Source organism: Penaeus monodon, chromosome 28 (genome assembly GCF_015228065.2).
Source record: "Penaeus monodon isolate SGIC_2016 chromosome 28, NSTDA_Pmon_1, whole genome shotgun sequence".
In the NCBI taxonomy this organism is placed as follows: Eukaryota; Metazoa; Arthropoda; class Malacostraca; order Decapoda; family Penaeidae; genus Penaeus; species Penaeus monodon.
In genome coordinates this window covers 6,946,804-6,947,524 of record NC_051413.1, presented here as the reverse complement: position 1 = coordinate 6,947,524, position 721 = coordinate 6,946,804, and the positions used below count along the sequence as shown (strand labels likewise).

General features: G+C 36.3%; 1 protein-coding gene across 1 annotated transcript in view; it reads left to right on the top strand.

The window, feature by feature from the left end:
* The window catches only part of LOC119591029 (protein scribble homolog), a gene marked incomplete at its 5' end in the record, with an annotated part of 112,139 nt that overhangs the window by 50,424 nt on the left and 60,994 nt on the right, over positions 1 to 721 (top strand). The window contains 1 exon segment of the mRNA XM_037939758.1: positions 597 to 716. Coding sequence (XP_037795686.1) covers positions 597 to 716 — 120 coding nt within the window.

Below are 721 nucleotides of genomic sequence, written 5' to 3'. Positions count from 1 at the left end.
GTTCATGTTGAGTCTACAGTTGTTATCATGACATCAACTGATAATCAGATAGATTAATTGAAAACATATCGGTTACATGCATGCAGGCCTGTGATCATGCATGTAAGTGTGAGGACATACTCAATCATGTACTCACACATACAAAATGTGTGATGATTAAAGTCCCACAATATATATTTGCTGATTTATTTACAAAGTTAAGATAACAACATTAGATTTTTTTATGCCATCAGTGAGACAGATTCTACAGCTACTGTCTCATTTTATCTGATAAGCCTATTTGTTTGTTTTGGGTTTCATTCATTGTGCCAACATCTAAGTTTTTAACCTGTACAGGCACATTACAGCTTAGAAAGTAAAGTTCAAAGCCTATAGATGTAAATCTAACAATTTTTACTTGTTTATCTTTTAAGAAGTCAGTACCTATACCCATTTATTGCTTGTTTTTGATTCATTAGTCTTTTAGGTGACATATTTGTTGTTTGAAGCTCTGGTGTTGGGGTTTAGATATTTTTTATTATTTGAACTTTTACAAAAGATTTGAGTAGCTGTTGGGCCATTGTGTGACTTGTTGCTAAAGTCTTTCACATCTTCAGAGCAACTTTGTGAGGCACAACACACCACACCCGCGAGATCTCAAGGCCCGAGCGGAAAAACTCTTTGGCAAAGGAGGCAAGACAAGTGATGGACCGCTGGTTACTGCCGGAGAGCTCATGGTTAG